Below are 25,831 nucleotides of genomic sequence, written 5' to 3' on the forward strand. Positions count from 1 at the left end.
TATATATATATTTAACTGAGGTATATCATCCACATTCTAGGTAATATTTTGCGTACGTTTCAATGTTTATTATTCGGTAAATTTGTAAATTTACATAAGTGTTAATTGTTGACGACTTAATTTTTTACGTATATCTTACGGATGCAAGTTCAACAATTAATTCAATTTGATTTTGGCGGGTTATTTCCGCAATCTGAGGTGGTATACAGGTATATAAAAACAATACAAAGTAAAACGGCCAGATATTTCGTTTAAATAAAGTATATATTGTCATCATCACATTTAATTACTCTCGGAAAACTACTGATGTAGCAATAGCATACATTTGTAACATTGTTAGTTTTATGAGTAATAGAGTGCATTACATCATTTATATTTAAGGGGATTCATTAAGTCCAAAACATAACACGCATGCGATTGTCATTTTTTATGTTGTGCAATCGCAATGTCTAAATATATTGGTCATAAAACCATAGAAAAATATAAACTACGACAAAATGTATAATATCTTGCCTTTGAAGTTGTTATTAAACGTTTATCATGAATTTATTAAATGCACACGCATATGCCACTAGAAACGTTAGAAATATATTACTTTATTTTAAATACATATGAATTGGTCATCCATTTCCTATCCGCCATGTCCCTGACATAAGCGGTTTAACAAATTGGTTCCTTTTTCCTAAAGAATAATAATAATTGTCATATGTTGTGGTTCGGATAGGACTTACCGTTCAGAGGGGACCCGCCTATTGGGCGGTAACGAGACTTGCCGAGTTACTGCCCATGGCGGGTCCCCGAGGGACGGGTATTCCAATGCGAAATGAAAACATATGTCAGATGATTTTCTTGCATTGTCTTCCATATTTCATCATATTTTAGATACTTTTCCTTAATGTAGAAATGTATGTCATAACAACCCTTACTATTGTCTTACACCAGCGTATCAAATTACAACTTCATTCAACACGATGCAATTACGTTATGTACGTCATCCTAGGCATGCCATTGCAACCCCAATGCCTTATGAAATTTCCGGCATTACTAAAATTAACAGAAAGACCTGATATGCAAGAAATTAATATCCATCCAATCTGCCGTTATTTGCAAAATAAAAATCGTTATAAATACTTTATTCTGTGGGAAAATTCATTTATTTGCTGTGTAGAAAAAGGAAACCAAAGTTAGTGTCTTTTTTGTTTATTTATTTTTTACATTATCATTATTTTTATTATTTAATTTATTATTATTATTATTATTATTATTATTATTATTATTATTATTATTATTATTGTTGTTGTAGTTATTATTATTATCATTATAATTATTATTCACTGACAACTTTCATTTTAAGAAAAGTATGCTGCTTTATGAGTTAAATCATTAAATGAGCTATGAGTTAAAAACACACATTTCGATTTTATTAAAACGGCAATGTGATATTTATAGGACCAGGGATTAAAATATATTTGCTATATTATGTAGTGTAAATAATACACTGTCATATATGAAAAAGGATTAATAGATTAACTACGCACCAACAACAGTACATGTTGTGTCCTGCCACTGTCCTGTTATCTGACACTGTATGGTATGTAATGTTGTGTTATAACCCGTATCACATGTCACATTAGCTAGAGCACCATATGAGCTATTTCCGTCAATTTGCAAAGCTATGCTTCCATAATCTAATAACGGAACATCTCCACAATCTGTAAATACGTTATCATAAACTTATAAGGAAATGCTTTTTGTATCAGAACCTTTTCTTCTTTTTTTTCTCATATGCAATCCCCACTTTGTGCCACACCAGTTAAATCCATTACATTCTAATCTAAATATGTTTTCATAATCATGCGATCAAACCAACTAAATTTGAAAACTAGTACAATTTTTAAAATCCATTATCTCAAAATGAAATGTATACAGAATTTATCTACCCATCAAATATTTTATGCTGATTCAAATATTGTAAAGATTACAAATTTACAAAAAATAATAGTATGTTACGCTGCGCTAGCGTTGGCACCCCAAACATGCATGTATAAGCTGATTTTTTAAACCATGGAATCACTGCAAAGAAACTAAAATTTGAAACCTACGGTACACACATTTTTAAAATCCTTATCTTAAAGATGAATGTAGCAAGGGATTTATCAACTCCATTCTGAATATTTTATGGCCTGATCCTCCAATAATAATTAGTAAAGTAACTAATTTACAGAAAATCTAGATGTAAATGTTTGTACTAGCTGCACTATTCGTTTCCGTTTTTGGCTTTACTTCTCCAAACATCTGAACATGTATTTGAAATAATGAGTGTATTCTAACGTGGAACTAAAAATATAAAAGACAATGATAATAGGTCATTTTATATTAAATAAACATACTGTCGGTATTGAGCACAATTTTTACCTATTTTTTTACAAGTAACACTTTCCCAAGTTCCGTTACTAAGACACTGGATATATTCTTTACTCGAATTGTATCCATAGTCACATGTCACGTTTGCAACAGCACCATAGGTTGTGTTGTCACTGTCAATCGGCATAATTGTCCCCCTTTCTATAACCAGTACTGTTTTGCAATCTGGAAATAAAAGAGATGTGTAATAAGTTTAATTGTAGCTTTGAATATGAATTTAGTAAAATATCGTTCGTCGAGGATTTTCTTAAGGTGCTACTATCATACACACATTTTGATTTTTTAATGATTGTGAACGTAAAGAGTATAGACCTATGTTTAAAGACAACTTTATATACAATTCTTAGAAAGGTAGAAGATAATATTTGTAGAAAATTATATTTTTATTTAACACTCAATAATATTGTACGTAAACAGAATCAAATGATATCATTGTTTAGCAATGATGTTGTGGTGCAGGATTCGATGTTGCAGCAGTTGATGAGAAATTATACAAGCATATTTCGTACATAAAAAGTCTTTTAGAAATGTCCTTTTTTACAATTTAAACAATAATTTTGTAACTACATGCAACTAATTCATAGCTTTATACAACTCTGCGTTACTTTTAATGTAATTTTTCCCGTCATTATAAACAACACACATGCACATGAATTTTGCAGATATTATAAAATACCACAGAGGGACATCATTGATAGGGTCAACATAGAAATATGCTGTATAAACATTGCAGTTACTTGCTAAAATTATTGTGAATACCTTTCATTAAGCATGGTTCATATTTTGACCAGGTATCAAATTCCTCACAAGTTATCACAGAGTCATTGCTTTCATAACCTTCTATACAAGTTAATGTAGCGTTTGCTCCATATGTCGTTACTCCTTCCTCGTCAAGTATAAACTCTCCATTCAACGTATCGTTTGGTGGAGATCTGCAGTCTAAATGATTTCAGAAACAAAACAAATTCTTAGATTGATTACAATATGAAGCAAAAACAGTCAGAGGAGCAGCACGCTCCAGTATTCTAAGTGGTAGATTAAAGTGTTAAAGCAAATAATACAAGGTTGCATAATTTTGTTGAACTGGTAGACTACTTATAACAAAGTAATTCATGTTGGAAGTGAAAACTTCAAAAAGTTTTTTTTTTGATAAACAAAAGATAGATATATAATTTCTTTTGAAGGTAAACTTGCGTTTAGAAATGCATTAAATGTTTGACATTAAAGAAATGTTTAATGTTGCAGTGAATATGTTTAATATTTTTCGCTCAAGCCGACACTAACGTCACACTTTCCAATTAATGGTCGAGCTAAAAAGGTTAACCAACGCCGACGATGATGCCGTCGACCAATGGGTCATATAAAAGTGACTTCATAAATTCTTTATATGAAATAAGCTCTTGTATTCATTTGTTTCATGTTGTACTAGACATTGTTTAGCTAGATTTTATCTCTGAATTGAAGCAAACATGCACTTTGTTGTCAAATGTTTCTTAGATAGTACCGCTGCTTTTTTAATACTTCTTTAACACATGGTCCGTAATAGTAAATATCTAATAGAGAAATAAAGAATCCCAAAAGAAAGCTCATCACGACAAAATTGAAAATGTTGCAGGCTCGGTTAGATTGAGCCTGTTCATTGACGGTAATGGAAAGTGAAAGTTACCGTCCACGCCCCTAGCACCAGCTTAAGCAGAATTCAACATTTAAACACGAAAATGGTGAAATTTTGAATTTAGAAACATCCGCAGATGTGTTCATACGGCGGTTATCATGGAACCTTCAATGTGACACAGTAGTGCCATTCCATGAAAAGCGGCGTATGGTCCCCAAGTAAAAGAAAGCTTGTGCCTTAAACGAGAAAACAATGGGCGAAACTTAATCAAATGGAATTTTGAAAGGGGATCTGAGGTTATGAAGCCTGCATATCACAGATATGACGTCAAAAGACAAATTTAAAAAGCAGGCAACATATCCTAAGGGTGATTAAACAGTAATCAAGTAGGAATACTGGAACCACCAAAGTTGAAAAAGGCCAAATAGAAGAAACTAAAAGTACCACATAACATGTATACACAACAATAATGTCGTGCCGAACGATCTTCAAGGATCGAAAATATAACATCATTGATTATATGTACGGGGAGACTTTTTACAGCCGCCACACGGCACAAATAACACGGATGTGACAATGAAATAGAGAGGTAAAGAATCTAAGTAGCAGTTGATATTGTAAGATGTTCTTTAATATATTTTATAATGATAGCTAGCAGGTTTTTTCTGTCACTAGATAAAGAACTTCCAAAGATAATACAATGTTAAGTTTGTATTACTTGCTAGAAATAAATGTCTATAAAAGATTCCAACCTGAGATACTGCAGGTACGTAAATCCCATGTACCTGGCTGTCGACAGAAGATGAAACCAAACTTCGACAAGGTAGCATTTATGTGATATCCTTTGTCACATTCAACAACAGCTCGTTCACCTAACTGTGTATATCCCTCATATGCGAGAATAGTATTACCATTTAGAACTTCTGGCACGAGTCTACAATCTTTAAACAATAAATGTAAAATATAATTATTAAAGTAGTTTGTTTAGAAAACGAAACAAAATTAATTGAAATAGTTTACGACTTTGCTATTGCATTTAGAAATACCTTGAAATTCATCTTGTCTGTCTGAATTAAAGCTTATTCTCCTAGAAACTATGTCCTGTAGTAAAGTCCCAAATAATTTACTTGCATAATATGCATAAGTAGAAGAGTGGTTAGTATGAACCTTACAGCTTAAACATACTTAAATTTCAGGAACGAGACAAATATTAAAATAAAATAAACGATTTGGAAATCTAGCGTTATATATGCTTTAAATTGTTAAAACAATAATTTACAAAGTGATCATTACTATAAATAAACACCTGGAAATTGTGTGTATTTTTATGTTTGTTTCTTTTTGCTTTTTTTGTGGATTTTGTGTCGTTATTATTTTCTACTACTATTATCAGTTTACTTTTGTTATTTATGTTAATGATATGATTTAGAATTGATAGATCAGTTCTTATATATTTAACATTCGAACTATTAATGTTCATTTCTGTACATTAATTATTCCTTAAAACTTTAAATCATTATATTAGGTATGCTTGTATTAACCGTAACATTTTGTTATTAGACACGTGGCGGCGTCTAGTAGATATGTATTTGTCCATATAGCAATGGGGAATATATTAGACTTGATTTTGTGTATTTCATTTATTTATTTTTGTTTCAACAAAATCACACTATTTTCAAATTTTCTAATAAGAAAGCTTTTCTGGTGTACAACATGTCACAGAGCTTTAAGGGATTAGAATAAACGTTTAACTGAAGTGATAGTGCCATGTTTCAATATAATATTCTTTTTATCATTATCTAATTTTATCTTCATAATAAATAACGTGCCAATGAACCATTCTATAGTCGATCGTTCTAAAACTTAACTGTTGAGAGAGGTAACGATTGAGGCAGTGTCACTCACTTCATTTGCTCCGCCTCTGTTGAAGTTTGGCTCCGCATTAAATTGTCACAAAATTTAATATGATGTTCCGTATGCTAGCATTTAGTCTTCGTTGACGGGGCGGAAGGAAACCAGGACAACTTTGATCGATATCACTTGTCGAATCATTAAATTACAAGTTACAAAGCCCTTACCACGCCCACTATCAGAGAGGCGGTTCTCCCTCAACCATAAAGAAAGTACACCAAACGCTGCGCACCGGTGACGCTACGGCAAATTAGGGGAGATCAATGCAGAACAGTGCGTCCTCATATTGTCTTGAATTTATTTTAAGTATACCAATCATTTCAATTTTATTCGTTATCCAATTTATTTTGCTTCGACCAGACGTGTCAATCTTTGTCGTAACAGACAAACATCTCAGAATTTGAGACATGGCATCATTTTGTGAATTTATGCATAAAAATATGCAACTTAATTATTAAACAATCAGCACATACCACGAACATGGAGAAAAAAAAGATTTGTGCTTCGGATATTCAACTGTATTAGGGAACAATTTTCAATGCCGATTGACTGTTCACATCATTTGGCGGCGTCTTTGTTGGGCGGCATCAAGATTAACCTTGTTTATTCTTTGTAAGACCGATTGGGTCGAGTGTTTGAAACTCGCTTCAGACCAATGTAGCAATTGTTAAATCCAATGTGACAGACCAGTCTTCTTATGTTTATTATAAATACCATAATTATTATATATCTTATTCGTATATGGCGCTTTATTAACATTAGTCTTACCTATTTTTTCACAAGTTACAATTTCCCAGGTTCCGTTACTAAGACACTGGATATATTCTTTACTCGAATTGTATCCAGAGATACATGTCACTTTTGCAACAGCACCATAGGTTGTGTTGTCACTGTCAATCGGCATAATTGTCCCCCTTTCTATAATTGGAACTGTTTTGCAATCTGAAAATAAACAAATTACAAAGATATTGATAACTTTAAGTGGGGCCTTGTATTTGAAGTCAATAAAATATGCTTCAATGAGTATGTTTCTAAGTTACTGGAATAGAAAATTTGTGTTTATATTTCTAAGTTAATGGGATAGAAAATTTGTGTTTATATTTCTAAGTTACTCGGATAGAAAATTTGTGTTTATGTTTGAAGGGTAAAATGGCTTTATCTAACGAAAATTTTAAATGAAGATTATAAAAAAGGGTAAAATTATTTTGTTCCCATAATCTTTTAGTCAACGTTCAATCGAGTCGTCACATACATACAATGTTTCTGGTATTTCACACACATGAATATTTTGGTCGTAAACAGATTAACATGTTACGGAAAATAATATTATGCTGCTATTTAAGTAGATTTTTTTTTGGTTTAGCGACAATTTTGTCAAGATACATTTGCTCTTGAAAATAAAATATACAAATATGTTTTTATTAAAGTACTTTGGAATTATTCTGTATTTAAATTCAAGCAATAATTGTGTAAGCTAACTTCAGCAAATGCATAGCTTTATACTCCATTGCGTCAATTCATATGTATGAGATAACATCGGTATTATTTACACATTTACATGCATTTTGCAGATGGCTTTTAATAAAGCAATGAGGAACAAACTAAATATGATGAACATAGAAAAATGCTGTATAAACATTGCAGTTACTTGCTACAATTATTGTGAATACCTTTCATTAAGCACGGTTCATATTTTGACCAGGTATCAAATTCCTCACAAGTTATCACAGAGTCATTGCTTTCATAACCTTCTATACAAGTTAATGTAGCGTTTGCTCCATATGTCGTTACTCCTTCCTCGTCAAGTATAAACTCTCCATTTAACGTATCGTTTGGTGGAGATCTGCAGTCTAAATGATTTCAGAAACAAAACAAAATTCTTAGATTGATTACAATATGAAGCAAAAACAGTCAGAGGAGCAGCACGCTCCAATATTCTAAGTGGTAGATTAAAGTGTTAAAGCAAATAATACAAGGTTGCAAAATTCCGTTAAACTGGTAGACTACTTATAACAAAGTAATTCATGTTGGAAGTGAAAACTTCAAAAAGGCTTTTTTTGATAAACATAACATAGATATATAATTTCTTTTGAAGGTAAACTTGCGTTTAGAAATGCATTAAATGTTTGACAATGAAGAAGTATTTAATTTTGCAGTGAATATGTTTATTATTTTACACTAACGTCACACTTTCCAATGAATGGTCGAGCTAAAAAGGTTAACCAACGCCGATGATTATGCCGCCGACGAATGTGTCATATAAAAGTGACTTCATAAATTCTTTATATGAAATAAGCTTTTGTATTCATTTGTTTCTCGATGTACTAGTCATTGTTAACCTAGCTTTTATCTATGAATTGAAGCAAACATGCACTTTGTTGTCAAATGTTTCTTAGATAGTACCGCTGCTTTTTTAATACTTCTTTAACACATGGTCCGTAATAGTAAATATCTAATAGAGAAATAAAGAATCCTTAGAGAAAGCTCAGCACGACAAAATTGAAAATGTTGCAGGCTCGGTTTGATTGAGCCTGTTCATGGACGGTAATGGAAAGTGAAAGTTACCGCCCACGCCCCTAGCACCGGCTTAAGCAGAATTCAACATTTAAACACGAAAATGGTGAAATTTTGAATTTAGAAACATCCGCAGATGTGTTCATACGGCGGTTATCATGGAACCTTAAATGTGACACAGTAGTGCCATTCCATGAAAAGCGGCGTATGGTCCCCAAGTAAAAGAAAGCTTGTGCCCTAAACGAGAAAACAATGGGCGGAACTTAATCAAATGGAATTTTGAAAGGGGATCTGAGGTTATGAAGCCTGCATATCACAGATATGACGTCAAAAGACAAATTTAAAAAGCAGGCAACATATCCTAAGGGTGATTAAACAGTAATCAAGTAGGAATACTGGAACCACCAAAGTTGAAAAAGGCCAAATAGAAGAAACTAAAAGTACCACATAACATGTATACACAACAATAATGTCGTGCCGAACGATATTCAAGGATTTAGAATATAACTTCATTGATTAAATGTACGGGGAGACTTTTTAAAGCCGCCATACGGCACAAATAACACGGATGTGAAAATGAAATAGAGTAATAAAGAATCTAATTAGCAGTTGATATTGTAAGATGTTCTTTAATATATTTTATAATGATAGCTAGCAGGTTATTTCTGTCACTAGCACTAGATAAAGAACTTCCAAAGACAATACAATGTTAAGTTTGTATTACTTGCCAGAAATAAATGTCTATAAAAGATTCCAACCTGAGATACTGCAGGTACGTAAATCCCATGTACCTGGCTGTCGACAGAAGATGAAACCAAACTTCGACAAGGTACCATTTATGTGATATCCTTTGTCACATTCAACAACAGCTCGTTCACCTAACTGTGTATATCCCTCAAATGCGAGAATAGTATTACCATTTAGAACTTCTGGCACGAGTCCACAATCTTTAAACAATAAATGTAACAATATATTAAAGTAGTTTGTATAGAAAAAGAAAAACAAATAACTTGAAATATTTTACGACTTTGCTATTGCATTTAGAAATACCTTGAAATTCATATTGTCTGTCTGAATTAAAGCTTATGCTCCTAGAAACTATGTCCCGTAGTAAAGTCCCAAATAATTTATTTGCATGATATGCATAAGTAGAAGAGTGGTTAGTATAAACCTTACAGCTTAAACATACTTAAATTTCAGGAACGAGACAAACTTAAAAATAGGATCAGTGATTTGGAAATCAAGCGTTATATATGCTTTGAATTGTTAAAACAATAATTTACAAAGTGATCATTACTATAAATACACACCTGGAAACTGTGTGTATTTTTTATGTTTTTTTTTGTTTCTTTGTTGTTGTTGTTTTTTTTGTTTGTTTCTTGGTGGGTTTTGTGTCGTTATCTTTTTCTTCTTTTATTATCAGTTTATTATTGTTATTTATGTTAATGATATGATTTAGAACTGATAGATCAGTTCTTATATATTAACCATTCGAACTATTAATGTTCATTTCTGTACTCTTTTTTTTCAGTTTCGGGCGCCCAGTTAAGGGGTAACCCCATTTATAATCCCAATCATTGGCATAATAGGGATCGAAGAGCATCCTCCTATCAGCCTTACAATAATACAAGTATATATTTGATTTCTTACAAAATAAGAAGCAGTACAGATAATGTGAAAAATATACAATTCGCAAAGGTATCATTTACTTGTCCGAAAAACGAAAAATGACAAGGTTCAAAAGCGAATTAACTCTTTATGAATTAAATCTATAATTTCAATTGAGTTGCGTCCCATACATAAAAGGTAATATTCATACAAATTACAACTATTTTAAAAATTTTGTCACTGAATCGTCTTTATTTCTATTTCTACATTTGAATTCAAATTGGTATTTTATATCATTGAACAAATTTCTTAACAAAATAGGTATTGGTTGATATGAATAATTATGCTTACAATTGTAACGATATTTCCAAATTGCCCATTTTGTTTCGAATATAACAGTATTGATCAATTTATCATTAATTGCATGTTCAAAAGATCCAAAAAGTGCAGTAGATTGGAAATTTGAAAAATCATTTTCCAAAATTTTAGCGGACTTAAGTTTTTGAATTACATGTCCAAACATTCTTAGAAAAATCAAATTCCCAGAAGAGATGAAACAAAGTTTCTCTTGAGATTTACATATCCAACATTTACCGTCAGATAAATTCATAAGAGACAGCTTGTGTTCTGTATAAATAACATTGTGTAACAATTTCCACTGAAATTGTACAGCTTTGCATGAAGAAAAAGAATCATAAACGTGGCACCATATTTTACTCCATGGTAACTCCATATTAAGTAAGGTTTCCAATTTACTTTCAGTTTTCAATTTACCAGTCTTTTGATTCCATATATGAGATATTTGTTTTATTTTAATATTTTCAGGCAATATTTTTGTTTGCGTCTTGCTCGTTAAGACAATATCGTCTAAGTGAGTGTAATTCGACACTGTTTCATAATGATGTTCTTTTAGCAGTTATATACATTTTAGGAATGCTCGATTTGAGAATATGCCATTCGGCAATCCAGTTTCGCTTACATTTTTATTTCCTTAAAAGAGTGTCTATGCTAATAAAATTATTATTTTCAAAGTCCAAAATATCCTTAAAAAAACAATATATTACTTTTAACAAATGAATTGAAGTAAAGTGTTTTCTTGCGAAAACGAATTTCAGAGTTATAAAAAAGAAATATATTTTTACATCGGATAGAGACTTTGGCTTAAACTTCGCTTTAAACCGACACCAATTTTCGAGAGCGGATTTGTAAAACGTACTTATGTTCAATTTGAAAGGTAAATTTTCTAATGAAGAACATTTACATAGAAAATACTCAATTTTATCTTCCCCATTAGTATCATATTTTTGTAAAAATATTTTCCTATTGCGTTCCAGTTCTGTATGTCAGAGTGTATAATTTTGTATATTGTTTTAGTATCCAGACTGGCTTGAATATTTGAAATATTACAATAGTTAAGACCTCCGTCTTTCAAGTCAAGGAGAATTGTGCTTTTTGAAACTAACGGTCGCTTATTGTCCAAAAGAAAATCGCTCATAGTTTTTTCGATTTCTTCTATGTATTTTGTCGGTATACCGCGCGTTTCAATTTCAAAATTAATAATAGAAACTACATATGTTTTCAGAACAAGAATTTTCCCTTTAAAAGTCAGGCCCCGAGCTTTCCATACTTGAAGACAATTTTTAATTTTGTTTATCTTTTTCATCCAAATTTCGTTCGTATCTATATTATAGCCGTGACAAATTCCTAAAGTTTTAACATAATTTCTCGTCCATTTTATATCTTTAAATTTCGGAGTCCTTTCTTTTGATTTTCCAATAAAGATGCCTGTTATCCTTTTTCATTTTGGCCCCAGAGGAAATTTCATATTCTTTTAAAGTAAATATTTCTGGAACTGAAGACTTATTCTCATAGCCATTTAACGAAGGCAATTTAATGCCGTGTATATCAATATTATTTCTGATTGCACAAGCCATTTTTTTCTGCTTGTAAGATATAGAGAAACGGCGCTATTGGACAACCTTGTTTAATAGAGCGGGGAATTTGAAAATATTCAGAAATAAATATGTTTGTTTGTATAGCTGTTTCAGAGCCGACTAACCACATTTGAACCCATTTTCTGAATTTGTCTCCTATACCATACCTTTTTAAGCAGATATCTAGCCAATCCCATTCTACCCTATCAAAAGCCTTAGTTTGATCTAAAAAAATATAACACCATCTTTCTTTTCTAGATCAGTGTAATCTATTACGTCTGTATGAGTCTGTTTGCCTCTGAAATTTGTCTATCCTTAATAAAACCTTTTTGATCTGAACGAAGCAACTTCGATAATAATGGTTTCAATCTTTCTGCTAAGCATTTCGAAATAATTTTGTAATCGACATTTAGAAGTGTAAGTGGACACCAATTCTTAAGATCAGATCTATCCCCGTTTTTATAAAGCAATGATAAAACACTCCTGTGTTGTGAATTTGATAAATTATAGGAACCAATAATTTCTAAAATTACTTCAAGAAAGTCGTTTTTTATTAAGTACCAAAATTTTTGATAAAATTCTGCAGTGAGGCCGCCCTCACCGGGGGATTTTGTGAGTTTAAAACTCATAATAGCCTTTTCAACTTCTACCTTCCGAAAATCTGAATCAAGGGCAAATTTCTCATCATTTTTTATACTAGTAATAATATTAGAAACCAATTTTTCTGCCGAACGGATATCAATTCCTTTAGAAGAAAAAACTTTCTTGTAGAATGCACACTGTTCTTTTAAAATTAAATTTATGTCGTTTTTAAGTTTTCCAGATTCAGATTTTATTTGCGTCCATATTTTTTGCTTGCCCCTCTTTTTTTCTAAGTCGAAGAAATACTTCGAAGAGGTTTCATTTTCAGCAATGTGTTTGGCTTTTTCTCTATTTTTGAGTGCTTCGAGCTCTTTCTGATAATAGAAAGTCAATTCCTCTGATAATATTTTTGATAATATTTTGATTTCAGTTTGGGCCTCGGCTGAATTGGTTTCTTTAAGCTTTGTGATTTTTTCTTCTATTACTTTAATTCGTCTTTGTGGTTTTGAAATGTGTGTTGTATATTCAATTGCAAGCGTTTTAATTTTATGTTTTGTCATATTCGACCACTCGCGTTTTGAGTTAAAATCTGCTTTATGTTTTGACAAATCTTTCCAAAATGTTTCTACGAGCTGAACGTATTCAATATCTTTTAAAATACTTGCATTCAGTTTCCAGAGACCCGGAGCCCTGTGAACATTATCGATTTTTAAAGTCAACGAAACAAGATAATGATCTGAATGTATAAAATGTTGTATTTTTGGACTTGATACTTCGCTATCAATTATCTTTGAAGTGAGAAAATAGTCGATCCTTGATTTGGACTCGTTTCGCATAAAAGTATATTGCTTAATGTCAGGGAAGCGTTTTCGCCAAATGTCTTCCACATCTAACTCACGAATCATTTGTTATAAGTCATTTAGACCATTGTCTGCTTTATCATATCTATTATTTACCGCAATATTTTCTGTCTAGTTTAGACAATAATTGAAATCCCCGCCAATTATATGCGTTTCAGTTAAATGCATTAACTTACTCGAAAGTGAGTTAGAAAAATCTTTGCGCTCCGTTCCATTGCTCGGGGCGTACACATTCGTAAAGCGAAATTTTTTCTCATATGCGCACAATTCAAGCGAGATGTATCGACCCCCGTCATCTTTTTCATTTTTTTACCGGTATTGATAATAACGGTTTGATCAAGATCGCTACGCCTCAGATTCCGTTGTTATTGTTATAAATACACCAGTAAAAGTCGCCACCCCATTGAGTTCCCCAGAGCTTAGATTCGTTATCATTTTTGCAATGCGTTTCTTGCAAAAAAATAATATCATTTTTTTTTTATTTTCAACCATTGAAATATCAGAGATCTCTTCTTGTTATCTCTTAACCCGTTTACATTAATAGATGCGATGTTATATGACATAGTTAAAAATATGATTTTTTAAATAAAATAAATCCATGATATTTTTCGAGATAATATCAAACAAGTAAATTACATCTGTATCACCGTTAAACATTACGATTTGGTCTTGTGAGTGTACTGTTTAAAGTGTGCCACTCTGATCTGTTTTCCATTAATGAAAAACGAAGTCATACTGTACAATTGGTCTGCACCACATTTTGAAATATGATCACTATCATCATACAGAGATTGGACTATTTTATTATTTTCTTTGAAAATTTTGTCATTGTCCAAAAAGTGATATCCATTACTTTGACAAAACTGTTGATTTTTTTTATTTACAAATTTTGCATCAGAATTGATACGCATGCCTGCAGCGCTATTCCCCATTCTCGGAATGATGCTAGAGAACGCAATTGGGCAATTTGGCCACTTTTTATTGGCCGCAGTAAGTGCATTTTTTGCTTTTTGTACAACATTATTTTTTACATTCCTAACAATATCATTTGTTCTAGGATGGATTATCAACCGACTTACATTATTGTCTTTGACTGAGTCAATCACGTCTTCACAGTTGTTTAATGATAATCCTGGTACAGATTTATTTTGAATATTTTCTTCAGTTATATAGAGTTTTTTGTGTTTAAGTCCCAAATAATGTAAAAAGATGAATTCCTCAGGTCAGGTTTTGAAGATGTATCTTTACAAGAAGTTGGAATATCCAATACGGATGGAGATTTTGGAGTTTCGTCGTCTGAGCAGTCGGATGTTAAAACTTGAGTGTCTGTTTGTGAGATTGTTGAAAGCCACGGGTTCTCATCTACTTCGGAGGCGTATCCGCCATGATTCTCCTTAGGACATTCATTTTGCGAATGACCTTCCTCATTGCAAAATCTACAAATGATTTCGAACGGACAGTCCTTTCTTTGATGATCATTTCTTTTACAATTGTAGCAAAGTTTATTTCGTTGATTTTCAATTTGAGGAGGATTGTGTCGCCTATCAGGCTTGTTTTGACATTTAAAGTACGGATGAGTTGTAGCGCCACAATGTTTACATTTGGTTCTGTTGTTGTCAGCGAATAGTCTAACGGTCAATCTACCGATATCTAGTTTGTGTGGTAGTAACGGAACACAATTTAAGATTTTAGATATCTTGAGCCGTTCTCAATGTCCATGCCCTTGATTGTTCCATGTGAAATACTATTTTTGATTACTTCTCCGAATTGAGACAGTGCTTGCATCAAAACACAATCGGGCATTTCATACGGTGCATCTTTAACGGTTACGCTTGTGATGATTTTTCAACGTCTGTTATGTAAATATAACGGTTTTGAATTCTCAATCCATGTAAAATGACCTTGCTTTTGATTTCTGCTGAACTCAATGTGATAATACATTCACTTTCGGTTATTTGTATTGATTTGATATCCTTTTTATCAATAAATGTGATTATTGAAGATAACACTTCATCGTGTGTGATTCGATTTATGAATTTTGTTGAAAAATGAACAGATAATGGCCTCCACATTAGGTTTTCTTCTGATTCCGCCATCTTGACCAAAAACGCAATTTCAAAGAACAAAGGATTTTCACAGATCCAGCGGGTAAAATGATAGCCAAGAGATTCAATATCCCCTCTCAGAATAGAACTATTACCCTTCACAGTTCATTTCTGTACTTTAATTATTCCTTAAAACTTTAAATCATTATATAAGGTATGTTGTATTAACCGTAACATTTTGTTATTAGACACGCGGCGGCGTCTAGTAGATATGTTTTTGTCCATATAGCAATGGGGAATATATAAGACTTGATTTTGTGTATTTTTTTATTTATTTTTTGTTTCAACAAAATCACACTATTTTCAAATTTTCTAATAAGAAAGCTTTTCTGATGCACAACATGTCACAGAGCGTTAAGGGATTCGAATAAACGTTTAACTGATAAAAAATATCCAGGAAGAAATGTTAGTTTTCAGAATAACGTATTCTTTTTGTAATAATCGACGGTCGTATATCGTAATAAAATTTGTCACACTTAAAACATGTAAATGAACAAAAACAAAAACAACAAACATCTGTAAAGCTGATAATATTTTGAAAATTCTATACTAGGAGCCAAATACGAGAACTAAAATCAACAAGGAAGGGTAATATTCAATATTTAATTTCATAGTTGCAAAGCTGAATTGCTTTTAAACGTCTCGAATACATTGTATACTATTAACAAGAAGAATTCTTATAGTACCATGTTTCAATATAATATTCTTTTTATCATTATCTAATTTTATCTTCATAATAAATAACATGCAAATGAGCCAGTCTATAGTCGATCGTTCTAAAACTTAACCGTTGAGAGAGGGAACGATTGAGGCAGTGCCACTCACTTCATTTGCTCCGCCTCTGTTGAAGTTTGGCTCTGCATTAAATTGTCACAAAATTTAATATGATGTTCCGTATGCTAGCATTTAGTCTTCGTTGACGGGGCGGAAGGGAACCAGGACAACTTTGATCGATATCACTTGTCGAATCATTAAATTACAAGTTACAAAACCCTAACCACGCCCACTATCAGAGAGGCGGTTCTCCCTCAATCATAAAGAAAGTACACCAAACGCTGCGCACCAGTTACGCTACGGCCAGTTAGGGGAGATCACTGCAGAACAGTGCGTCCTCAAAATCATTCGAACATTATGCAATCCGTACCAATATTCCAGTGGACATATTCTCGGCACATATTGTCTTGAATTTATTTTAAGTATACCAATCATTACAATTTTTTTCGTTATCCAATTTATTTTGCTTTGACCAGACGTGTCAATCTTTGTCGCAACAGACAAGCATCTCAAAATTTTAGAAATGGCATTACTTTGTGAATTTATGCACAAAAATATGCAATTTAATTATTAAACAATCAGCACATACCAAGAACATGAAGAACAAAATGATTTGTGCTTCGGATTTTCAACTGTAATAGAGAACAATTTTCAATGCCGATTGACTGTTCACATCATTTGGCGGCGTCTTTGATGTGCGGCATCAACAGTTACCTTGTTGATAGTAGCTATCCGAAACACAGCAAATATAAGATTTTTTTGCGCAAACACACTTTTACCGGTGCACTAGGCCTGGGGTTCAGAAAAAATAATCATCTCATGAAAAAGATTAAATTTGTATGAAAATATCCGTTACAATGCGGAAATATACCGTTAAATTAGGACTGCTACTTATAGTCATGTTTGTTGATTTAATATTGATGTACGGATGATCCTAGGGCGGAGTTTCTCATGCAAACAGAAATTGTACTTTCGAATTCGCAACAATAGGTTGCATATTTGTATGCTCATTAAACTCATTTTGGTTGTCTGGACACCAAAATAAGATCTTGAGTCGATATGAAACACAATTCATTAATGAAATGTCGCTTTTTCTTTTTTATGAAATATATTTAATGTTACTTTAAGTTTAAAAGTAAATGCATGAACAATATACTAAGAATGATACAAATTAGCCAGCCATGTTAGTTGTTTAAAAAATTACCATGTACCTTTATAGCAAATTTGTTGTACATGATGCTTATGGCGTTTTTGGTTTGATTTTGTTCTCGGCTGCTCAGTATCTTATCTGCAATAAATATTCTCCGTCTAGTCATGCAATTAGTTGTTTGTTTTTATGGAGTAAAGTTAAGACTGGTATGTGCTAGCCTATACAATATAGTTTCAATAAAAGCGCGTGTCTTATATCAGGTATCATTGTTTACATGACAGTAGGCATGAAAAGTAATACGTCGAAATGCCTTTATCCTCGCATGATATAATCTATATAAAGGTAACATTAATATTCACCATATGAAATGATAACGAAAGAAAATAAAATCTTCCCCAAATAAACCAAAATAAGGAAAAAAGAATAAGAACACAATTAATATGCTAACTCAAGCATAAGAAAAGGACGCGCAAGTTACTTTCTTATACAATATTAAACTTTCCCGTTCACTGAGGTTCAAAAGCATTAAAACATCAATTTTGAATTTCTTATAGGTCTCAACCGGTAAGGAATTAGACCCAACCCGTTGTAGTCTAGAAGAGTTGTTCTTTAAAATTTTGAAGTGGCCAAATTTAAGTCATCTCTAGTAAGATTGGTCCTACTTAACGTATATTTATTGCATGTGTGTAGTTTTTGAAAATTGAGTACCGCTCAAGCCGGTGCTAGGGGGCGTGAGGGAGTTTGCACTTATTCATTATCCCAAATGTACAGACTCAATCAAACCGAGTCTGCAATTCTTATGTTATTTTGTTGTGATTAATGCTTTCGAGGGATCACTTTGTTTCCAGATTTTTTTATACTTCACAACAGCAGGTGTCAAGTGCCGTGTGGCAGCTGTAAAAAGTTGCCCCGTACTTCACTTCAGTGTTGTTATATTTTTCTGACCCTTCGGGATCATTGATGCCAGCACTATTAAGTGTTGAGAATTGAGTACCGCTCAAGCCGGTGCTAGAAGGCGTGAGGGATGTTTCACATATTAATTAGCCCTCATGTACAGACTCAATCAAACCGAGTCTGCAATTCGTATGTAATTTGTTGTGATTAATGCTTCCGAGGGATCACTATGTTTCCAGATTTTTATATGATAACTTTAAAAGTTGTTGTGTGTATTCTCCAGGAACTTATTTGTTGGCGTAAGGATTAAAGATGTACTACCCACCAGCAGTCAGGAGTTTTTAAAGGGGTGAATTTAAACAGTGTTACAACAGAAAGAAGATTTCTGAAAAAGTAGATGGCTAACCTATTATATTTTGGGCCTCATTCGACTTAGATGGTGTTAATGACAGTATATAATTTATCAAGAACAGTGGAATCCAGAATTAAGCCTCAAATGTGACTGATTTACTATAGAACAAAGAATACGAAAATTCACCGGGCCGAGTCCAAGTTGAAAAATGAGAAAAATGGAAACTGGTTGATGGATATTGATGAAACTTTGCATCAGTGTTTTGTTTATGAATATAAATCAGGAAAATAAAGGATAAGTGACACGTTTGAAAATTTGAAATTTTATTTCAAATTTTAAATTTTGACATACATAAGTATAATGCAGTTTATAAATTGATAAATGCATCTTAAATTATGGATAAACCATGCATTGCAAGGAACTGGGGAATGTGTGGTTTCAAATTGGTTACATTCAATTTGGTAAAAAAAAAAGTGATTGGCATGCTCATTCAAGAGATCTTAGGGCCCCAAGAAGCACCTGCCATGGGATCCGAACAAGCACCAAAGTAGCCTTTTGCTCATATTGACCACACATTATATGCATTGATGTTTCAGCAAAGGATTGATGCTTTAGTAATCAGTATGTGAATATTCAATATTGTCTTGTATTTAAATGAAGCAGAACTGACAATTGAACAAGACAAAAGTGATTTACATGTTGGAAATATAGGCATTTTCAGTGTAGTGAAACTTGATGTTTTGCTGTGATGCAAAATGTATTTGCTAATATATACACATAAAAATTTTCTAGTCATTAAACGGTGTACTTTATGGATAATTGGCTCATTTAGAATAACACAGTTGATGTGATTCTTGTTGTTGTTGTTGTTGTAGCTGCTACAGCAGTTTAATTAGGTTAGGTTTATAATGTCTAAACTGCTATTTTCATGCAGGCATGCATTTTTAAGCACATAACAATGATATAAGCCCTCCTGTGTGAATTTCAAGCCATTGATTAATTAAGACATTATTTATTTTCTTTTTTAGATATCCAAATTACAGCATAAATGCCTCTTATAATTTTCTTCGACATGTACTAGTGTTGCATATTTTTTTCAGACCGTGCAGTTACCAAGCCTGTGTTTGAGTACAGGACCATACCTTATCCTGGTAAAGATCTATGGAAGAACTCCTTCAGCTCAGTTTGGCAGCAGTATTGCTAGGACACGTTGAGAAGGTAACAACTTATGTCTAGTTTGAAACTTCAGCTATTAACGGTAACGACTTCTAATGCTCGGGTAATATTTGATAGATATTTTGATTTATATCAGGAAAAAATGTCTCTAATTCTGACTATATTAAGACTTTTCAATGATTTAAAGTGGGATACAGTATTGCCATCGTTTTTAAGCCTTATTTGTGTGAGAGTTGGCTAATCTTACTTTGTCAGGTGACATAGCCCATGGCGATATGGTAACCTCTTTGCTAAACTAAAGATTGCCTCTGTTTGTCTTTATTGATATCTTAAGCAAACAATGTAGGGTATATATCTTGGTACTTTACTTTATTTATCATGGTATATAGGTAAAAATCATAATCAGTAAGTTTTATTACAATATTGAAAGAAAAGGTTATTAAAAAAGCACAATTTCATTTAATTGTGATTACTTGTATTTTAACCCAAAATTTCATGCTCTCATTAAAAGAAATGGAGTTTCTTTTACAAGTTTAGAGCAATAAGGTCTTATTCTTTCATAAAAATAATTAAATGACATTAGCGGGAACATTAAACTTTAGTTTCGAAGAAAATCCATTGACAGAATCAAAAGATATAATATAAATTTTTGCACAAAATTCTATTGGCCGAGCCTGATTTTTTGCATGAAGGTTCATATTTAAGAAATTGTACTGCATTAATGTAATTTGTGAGAGACATGTCAAACCTATATGATTGTACTTGTATTACACTAAATTACTAGGAAATGAGTGTTACTTAAATTTTGGATTCATTTAGGTCTCAACCCGGTACGGAATTAGACCCCATCCGTTGTAGTCTAGAAAGTAGTTCTTTAAAGTTTTGAAGTGGCCCAATTTAAGTCATCTCTAGTAAGATTGGTCATAATTAAAGTGTATTAATTGCATGTGTGTAGTTCTTGTGTGTTGTATGATGACTTTGAAAGTTGTTTTTTGTGTATTCTCCTGGAACACATTTGTTGGCGGAAGGATTAAAGATGTACTACCCAACAGCAGTCAGGAGTTTTTAAAGGGGTGAATTTAAACAGTGTTACAACAGAAAGAAGATTTCTGAAAAAGTAGATGGCTAACCTATTATTTTGGGCCTAATTCAACTTAAATAGTGTTAATGTTTAAAGTTAAGACAGTATATAATTCATCAAGAACAGTGGAATCCAGAATTAAGCCTCAAATGTGACTGATTAACTATAGAACAAAGAATACGAAAATTCACCGGGCCGAGTCCTATTAATAATAACTGGTACAACTGGTACATTTAAAACGGATTGATGTACAGAAGTCAATAATGAATTATACTTTTAAGGATATTCAAAATCGTATTTTGTGTTTATCATAGCCCTTTTCGCTTATCATTGAAGGGTCTTCTTCTGCATTAAAAATAACTTTTCTGGCGAATGATCTCTAAAATGGTACATGGTACATGAAAATATACTTCAAATACTTTTATGTCAAGTAACATCAGTAAAGTCCCTTCAAGGTTCTTTCATAATAGTTCATGTCAAGTAATCTTCATTGTTTTGTTTCAATACTTTCTTTTGTGGCCATTTTAATCCGCGATATTTTGTTTTGATGCATACATTGCAAAAAGTCGAGTTTGAGCCGAAAGCATCGACGTTTTATGCGGGAAATGTACCTTTAAAAAAGTCGCGGCCGAAAACAGTGCGATGGAGAAACACGACAGAACGATTGTGACAGTCCATCGTACTGTCGTATTGTCACTATCGTACTGTCACCATCGTATTGTCGTATTATCACCATCGTACTGTCGCTTTGCTGTCAAGCATGGGCAAACATTTCACTAAACATGGCTTGCGAAACTTAAACCGGCGTTTTATAAACAATTCTTTGCTAAACTAATCTTTAGTTTATCAAAGATCAACTATGAAGGAAATCGAAAGTTTATCAAAGATCAACTATGAAGGAAATCGAAAGTTAACAGAATCAAGAGATATCTACTTAAATAAAGAGCTTTGAAATTATGATAAAAAATGTACACATGTGTCTTTATAATTTGTATATCAACAGAAAGGAATAATCTATGACTCATTTGTAAAACATAGTATTTTCTTCAAAGAACCTGGATTATTTTTATCAACTTCAATTTCAAACTACCCTCATCAATACAAGAATTAACATGTATGATAGGCCATTGTTAAAATAAGACTTTATGACACGGTCAACGTTTTCTTCCATGTTTTTTTATTTAATTATACGCATGCCTAACAGGAAGGAGACAGAACGACAGTCCGATGAGGACAATACGACAGTACGATCGTGACAGTACGACAGTACGATGGTGACAATACGACAATACGATCGTGACAGTACGACAGTGCGATGGTGACGATACGATAGTACGACGGACTGTCACCATCGAGCTGTCGTGCTTTGCGATCGTACTGTGGTATTGTCACCATCGTACTGTCGCACTGGCACCATCGTACAGTCATGTTTCTCGATTTTTGTTCTCAGAGAAAACGCGCTGGCCCTAACGGAGCATCGTAGCAATCCGCTCCGACACGCCGATAGTGAAACATTTAAAGCGCGATTTCTACGCCATGTTTATATTACGCTAATGCAATGATAGTAAATAGAGTAGGTCTGTGATTTTGTGCAACAACAACAACAATAAGTTTATATATTTTTTCTATGCTTAGATACGACTTAAAATCACATTTCTTCAATATTCACTTGAATATAAAGTTTTTTATATCTTTCTTTTAATGTTATACATTTTTTTAAAGTTTACTATATACGATCTATAAAAGCGCCCTTATTTCAAAAAGTCCATGTATACAAATATATTTTTAGTATAAAGTAGCAAACCTAGACTGTTTATAATTAATGTTTCATTAATTTCGTTTATTGGAAATCAAAACAATAATATTCAGCATATAATTATTAAGTACGTGCATCACGTGCATTCTCAGAATTAAATAATATAATATATAAACTAAAAGCAAATAATAAAGTAAATATTTTCATGTTGCGAAGAACCATAAGCTAAACGGTGCGTGAGTATTTATCGTTTGTTTACTTTATACTTTTTTACAAAGCATAACAAACAAACACTTAAAAATCAACAATTACATCTAAGTATGAAACATATAGATGTTAAGTTCTTATACATGTACAGGGAGAGGATATATAGCTGATCTTATCTTTCTTCATTCATTTCTTTTCACCGTATGCATAGTCATAGAATGTTTTAGCAGTTTAAAATCATTCACAAGAACTTACTTTGATGTTACTTTTATGTTGAATTTTTATCAGTTAATAAGGCCAATGTGAAGAAAGGTCTCTCTTCATTACAAAATGGTAACAATTTAACAGAACCTTTTCATGGATGATCATGGTCACTACAAATTTCCACCTATCTTCAGAAGCGTCCAAGAGACAATGATAACTGGACCAGCCTCATTTTAATGCTTCCGTTTCATTAAATAAAAAGCAATAGATGTTGCCCGAAACTCGACATCTTAACAAAATTTTACCATTATAATTGTACAGCGCACTACTAAGTGTTTACCAAGTTGTCACTGTAAAGGTTTATTTGTACCCCCATACTTCCCGAGTTCCATAGTCTACTTATCTCTAATATAAGTATGTCCTTCTCCTAAACGAAGAATTCTAAAACGGTTCACACTTCCTTTGTAAAACAGTTGCAATATTACACGATTTATGCACAGTATGAAATATAATTAGAGAAAAAGAATCCCCTAAGAAACACAATACGACAGAATTTAAATGTTGCAGGCTCGGTTTGATTAAGCCTGTTTATGGACGGTACTGTCAAGCAGAATTCAACATTTAAACATGAATTTAGAATCATCCGCAGATGTGTTCATACGGCGGTCATCATTGAACCTTCAATATGACACAGTAGTTCCATTCCATGAAAAGCGGCGTATGGTCCCCATGTTATAAAAAGGATGTGCCCTTAAACGAGAAAAACAATGGGCGGAACTAAATTATTTATTAACTATATATTAACATTATTTGAATATATTACCGGTAATTTGTGGAAATGTTAAAGAATTACACAATATTAGAAATCTTCGAACAATCGGGAACTATTTTTCTTCCCTGAGAAGGTTTGAAAATTAATGCGCCTGTCAACTGACAATTTTTTTACGCAGTGATCCCTCCCTAATTTTTGGCGTTAGTGTACTTATAAGGGAAGTAACCGCTTCGAGGAGTTCGTGACGGACTACTTGCGGATTTTGCAAAGTCTGAAATTTCTTTTTTTTATAATTTATTTTTTTCTCTGTGATTGTCAGTAATAAAGTGTACATAACATATAATAAACTTCTGTCCAGATAATACAAAAGCTTGGTCTGAAATTTCGCTACCATTATTTGTTTTGTCTGACGACCCAAACAAATAAAAACGTGAAGTTGGCAGTAGCAGTAGCACAACAGCAGCAGTAACAAAATTATGAAACGTGAAATTGGCAGTCGCAGTAGCACACCAGTAGCAGTAGCAAAATTTTAAAACGTGAAGTTGACAGTAGCAGTAGCACAGCAGTACAACAGCAGCAGTTTAATATATTATTTTATTCAGAGTATGCACGCGATGCACGTACTTCCCATAAATACTAATTTTTGAGTTTGTGCAAGATAATAATGAGCACTCAAAGCCGAAAACGACGGGTATTCAAAATATATACATCTAAAGAATACAATACAACTGAAATGACAAACTGCATATATATGTACGTACATTTTGTAATAACTTTCTTTTGTAAAAAATATTTTATACGTTAGTTTAGAGATAGTGAACTAAAGAAAGATATATTATATCATTACCTGTTAGGTTGTCTGTCATATTCTCTATAAACGGTTGTGTAAATGGTTGTGATGTAGACGTTGTTACTACAGTTAGTATTATCAAGATGACAGAACTATAAGCTCCAAATATTAACGTAATATGTTCGTAACGAACTTTAAATAAAGCCGCCATTATATTTTGAATGCTTCAGACACTTCAACTATAGATGGCTTTAGAGCATGCTTAAATTAATTACCACTGGCTATAAAGTTTGATTGATTTTTACCAATAAATCGATTGGTAATGACATTTGACACTAATGTCGACATCTAAACAATATCCATTGAATGTATGATTTAACTCGTACCAAAGTAAGTATCTATTCATTTACCATCTACATACATGTAAAAAGATAACTTCAAATTATTTGTTCAGCTTGTAAGATAATAGAGTTAAATAATCCGGCAATGTTCTTGTGATTTTGAAATGCTATTACACTCTTTCTTCATTTAAATTAGGTTAAATAGTATAGCACAATAACGCATCATTTGAATCCATTCTTTTCCATAAAACAATAATTACCGAGAGTTAAATTAAAATAAAATAGCCGTTCAATAGAATGTTAGGTATATTCGTAGATTGCACCATTACCGCCATCATTCAAAACCAAAAGATCACTAGATTTAAAGCTACCGAAATGTGTGTTCCAATGATTTTCAAATGTCTTTGTGAATTATACTCTCATTGATTATACTAGTTTGTCATGGCCTGATGTTATCTTTGAGGTCATCATGCGTACCCGTTTTAAACATGTTTTAACCGAAAGTGCACCACGTAAGCTTGTAATAATTCCGAACTTTGATAAGAGAATTTTACCAAACCTGCTACCCATGTAAAACGAAACTTTATAAAATACTTTCATTTAAACTTTTAAGGTAAAACGTGTATTTCATATTCTATTATAACTTCTATCATGATAGAAGCCATTGTAATCGACTTCAATCTAGACGTAACCTTATCCATTGAGGAAGGTTGTCTAGCTGATGTTTGACATATAATGACTCATTTTATTAAAAATACGATTAAGTGGTAACTCTCCCCTT

At 32.5% G+C, this 25,831-nt stretch overlaps 1 protein-coding gene across 1 annotated transcript in view; it reads right to left on the reverse strand.

The window, feature by feature from the left end:
* Positions 1-24,920, reverse strand: part of LOC132737261 (sushi, von Willebrand factor type A, EGF and pentraxin domain-containing protein 1-like) — a 35,537-nt gene extending 10,617 nt beyond the window's left edge. The window contains exons 1-8 of the mRNA XM_060724520.1: positions 24,767-24,920; positions 9,223-9,411; positions 7,621-7,800; positions 6,719-6,892; positions 4,792-4,980; positions 3,184-3,363; positions 2,416-2,589; positions 1,539-1,712 (exon numbers count right to left, since the gene is read on the reverse strand). Coding sequence (XP_060580503.1) covers positions 1,539-1,712; positions 2,416-2,589; positions 3,184-3,363; positions 4,792-4,980; positions 6,719-6,892; positions 7,621-7,800; positions 9,223-9,411; positions 24,767-24,920 — 1,414 coding nt within the window. The remainder of the gene's footprint in view (positions 1-1,538; positions 1,713-2,415; positions 2,590-3,183; positions 3,364-4,791; positions 4,981-6,718; positions 6,893-7,620; positions 7,801-9,222; positions 9,412-24,766) is intronic.
* Positions 24,921-25,831: the final 911 nt, after the last annotated feature.

Source organism: Ruditapes philippinarum, unplaced genomic scaffold (genome assembly GCF_026571515.1).
Source record: "Ruditapes philippinarum isolate M1 unplaced genomic scaffold, ASM2657151v2 ctg5645_1_1_1_1, whole genome shotgun sequence".
Classification (NCBI taxonomy): Eukaryota; Metazoa; Mollusca; class Bivalvia; order Venerida; family Veneridae; genus Ruditapes; species Ruditapes philippinarum.